This window comes from Austrofundulus limnaeus, unplaced genomic scaffold (assembly GCF_001266775.1).
Source record: "Austrofundulus limnaeus strain Quisiro unplaced genomic scaffold, Austrofundulus_limnaeus-1.0 Scaffold81, whole genome shotgun sequence".
Lineage (NCBI taxonomy): Eukaryota > Metazoa > Chordata > Actinopteri > Cyprinodontiformes > Rivulidae > Austrofundulus > Austrofundulus limnaeus.
Genome location: NW_013952483.1, coordinates 682,201 through 685,753, shown reverse-complemented (window position 1 = coordinate 685,753; position 3,553 = coordinate 682,201). Strand labels below are relative to the sequence as shown.

Here is a 3,553-nt window from a genome sequence, read left to right as displayed (position 1 = left end):
ATATATATACATGCACTGTGTGTGATTTTATTTTTGCACATTTTGAAGTAAGTGTGGGAAGCTGTCAGTTTGTGTATCTTTGCCAGTGCACTACAAATAATTTGTGCAACCATTTCTCTGTTTGCGTGTTTTATAGTCACATTTGCCTCTTAAAGTTCCCATAGACATCAGTCAGTATAAGAAAGTTAAATAGCAATAGAGCTTTCTGCAGAGTCTGAGGCTAAAAATGACCGACTTGGCCAGTCTCTCCGTTAGCTTTGGCTGCTGTCAGCCTCGTTCCTTTAACTCTATTTTCTTAATTTGTCCTGCTTGTCAGTTGGAATAACACATTTTTGCCACACAGTAAGAAGTCACACAGGAAACATTGGTTTAAAATGGGAGTTATGTGTTTTCCTTTCTCTCTGGTGACGCTAATATATTCTAATTGAACTCGAGCACTTGAACAACATTTTTGGAACAATTTAGATCTGGAATTTTAATACAAACATTCAAGCTGTGGAGCATAACTGGATTTTAGCTTGTAACTTTGCCGGATAACACAAACTATACAAATATTTTTTTAAATGAATATTTCAGATGTAGTATTATTTATCTGCAATTGTTAATTCTTCAAGGTAAATGATAGCAGGATTACGTTATTTACTGTAAGAAATTTAACCTATCTTCATTGACTGGTTGACTAATTCAGTTAATCTTTCTCTAACTTCTCTCAGGGAGGAAAGATTCCCATCCGGTGGACGGCCCCAGAGGCCATAGCCTACAGGAAGTTTACATCAGCCAGTGATGCCTGGAGTTATGGCATTGTGCTCTGGGAGGTGATGTCATATGGGGAACGGCCATACTGGGAGATGTCCAATCAGGATGTGAGTGTTGCCAATTTGCCATTCTTTGTGAGAGGGTAGACACTAAACTTCCTTTCAGTGGAAGAGCTGCTATTGTGCACCCAGGGTGCTGGCAGCTTTGCAGAGGTTTCATTGGTAGGATGAAGGATTCCTTTACAATCAGAGAAGCTTGTGCAAAGCAGAATGAATCATCAGCAACTAATTAAATGCTTAGCTTACTTTCAGGAAAGGAGAAAAAAAGATAAATGGATTGTCTTTATGCTTCAGCAGACTTGCAATTTATTTATTTATTTATTTATTTATTTATTTATTTATTTATTGGCTGAAGTAGCATCCTAGAACTTAAAAAAATCATCTTACAAATTTATTAATTTGTTTTGCACAGTTCCTTTATAAACATTTTGAGTCCATGAAATCCACATACTTTTTAAAGGGATCTACGATTAGTTGTAACATTAGACTTTAATTAATAAACATATATTTTAACTGTAAAATAAAGACTGTAAAAATGCTGTAGGATGTTCAGTTTTTATCATTTTTAAACTAAAAGTTTAAAAATATATTACACAGACGGGGCCATTTTAATTACACGCAAAGCATTCTGGGTAAATGATGACGTGGATAGGTCCTCGGTGCGAGGCTGCTAGCGAGCTATAGAGTTCTGCTCTCTGCATAAATCTGATGATTATATTTGAAAACAAAATAAAAGTAAAACTGACTTTATTATTGTCTGGTTCTGTATGTAGGTAATCAAAGCTGTAGATGAGGGTTACCGCCTACCTCCGCCTATGGACTGCCCTGCCATGCTCTACCAGCTGATGTTGGACTGCTGGCAGAAAGAGCGAAATAATCGGCCAAAGTTCGAACAGATCGTCAGCATTCTTGATAAACTCATCCGCAACCCTGGCAGCCTCAAAATCACAGCAAACACTACGTCCAGGTAGGGACACTGAATCTTTCATTGTGTTGTTGTGGATTGACAAAACTGAAGAAAGTAAACAAGCACAATGCGATGTGCCCGGATATGTTGGTTTAGAGCTTGAAAAGCAACTGATTCTTTGGGAATTATTTTGAGCAAAAACAAAGTGAAAGCTTTATTTTGAAAAATATTTTTTTTAAGTAATAATAAGTTATCTTGTTTGGTTTTTGGTTTTCAGGCTAACAGATGATGTCATACTGTACTAAATTAAATATACAGCAGCTTTGGCTCTTTTCTAGTCATGATACATTGTACACTGTGATCACAAGGCTTGAATGTTTTAATTGCAGTTCCAKTTTCGTTCATGTATGAAGTTCGATTTATCATAACTGATCAAGCATAAAAAAGAACAGATTGTGTGAAACAGTTGATGAAAAGGGATTATCTTTGTGTTCCATCTTTAGTTATATGCATACCCAAAAACTCAAGCATTTATTTCCTTTATCATCATTATTATTATTATTATTATTATTATTATTATTATTATTATTATTATTAGTTTATTTTTAACTATTTTTTCAAGGCACTACTTGTGATGTGTAATAGTATAGTATACTCACTATTTTTTTCTTCCTTGTTTTCACTTTATTTTTTTATTATTTTCCTTTTTTCCTCTCATGGGCCCATCTCYTTTGTTGGGACCACATTCTCCCAAGGGGCTGCGGGGAAGCAGGGCAGCACATGTACAGTTGTCAGTTCTGGGCAGGGAGGGAAATGGCCGTTGGGTCTGCAACAGACGGCAATGGTATTATGGAGATGTCAGAGCTCATAACATTGACTAATGATTTCTTAAGAAAGTGAAAATAGGTCCCTTGGAGTTTGCATGTAATTTTCTTGATTGGCTTTTAACACTGGGTGAGCACAGCCTGGCCAACTGAGTCCTGTGTGGTGATTTATTAGAGCTCTGTGTGCGGATATGTGTGTGTGTGTAGGTTTGTGTGTGTGGTGACAGCGGCAGTTGCACAGCGGGAGCAGCTGCACTCGGCTCAAAACACCTCGTTTGTCTCAGGGCTGTCCAAGCTGGCTAATGCACCCCACCCCCCACCCCTCTACTTAAACCCAGACCAAAGCCTGCGACCAGAGTCGAGCATCTGGAGTCTTGGGATGTGGGACCTGGTCATAGTTTACAATCTCTGCATGTAGACAGGGGAAGAGTGGGGTCATTGGGCCAAGGTTGGTTGTCAGGGAATGATATTGGACCAAGATGTCACAGTCCAAATTGTTTACAAAGAGTCTAAAACATATACATCATATTTATATTGTTTTAAATATTGTTTTGTTCTTAAAGTAAATGAAGTGTGATTATAGTCAAACTGTTATAACTCAGCTTATTCTGTTTAAGTAGTAATTTTGAATCATGTGTGTGGTCAGTGCTGCAAACTAATCTTTAGCTTTCATTAGAATGTAACATTGTAGTTTTTATTATTTTGTATTTATTTAAGATATAATGAAAGACAGCAACTAGGATGAATAAAGTTCATATCAACATGTTCAATTCCACAATGTACATTTGCAAACACCATGATCCAGGCGGATATTGAGCGGGTAAAAAAAGGTGTTGAACACGTCACCATTTTTCTCAGTAAATATTTTACTAGAGGTGCTAATGATATGAAATTTTCTCAGATGTTGGTCACAACCCAAGTGATCCATACATACAAAGAAATCAAACCATAAATGTCCAGAAATGAAGTTATTTGTAATAATGTGGAATGGCACAGGGAAAAAGTAT

The 3,553-nt window shown here is 36.8% G+C and overlaps 1 protein-coding gene across 1 annotated transcript in view; it reads left to right on the top strand.

Annotated features, from left to right (window-relative positions):
• epha3 (eph receptor A3) overlaps positions 1 to 3,553 on the top strand; it is a gene marked incomplete in the record, with an annotated part of 93,976 nt that overhangs the window by 77,481 nt on the left and 12,942 nt on the right. The window contains 2 exon segments of the mRNA XM_014011503.1: positions 714 to 863; positions 1,589 to 1,782. Of these exon segments, the coding sequence (XP_013866957.1) occupies positions 714 to 863; positions 1,589 to 1,782 (344 nt within the window).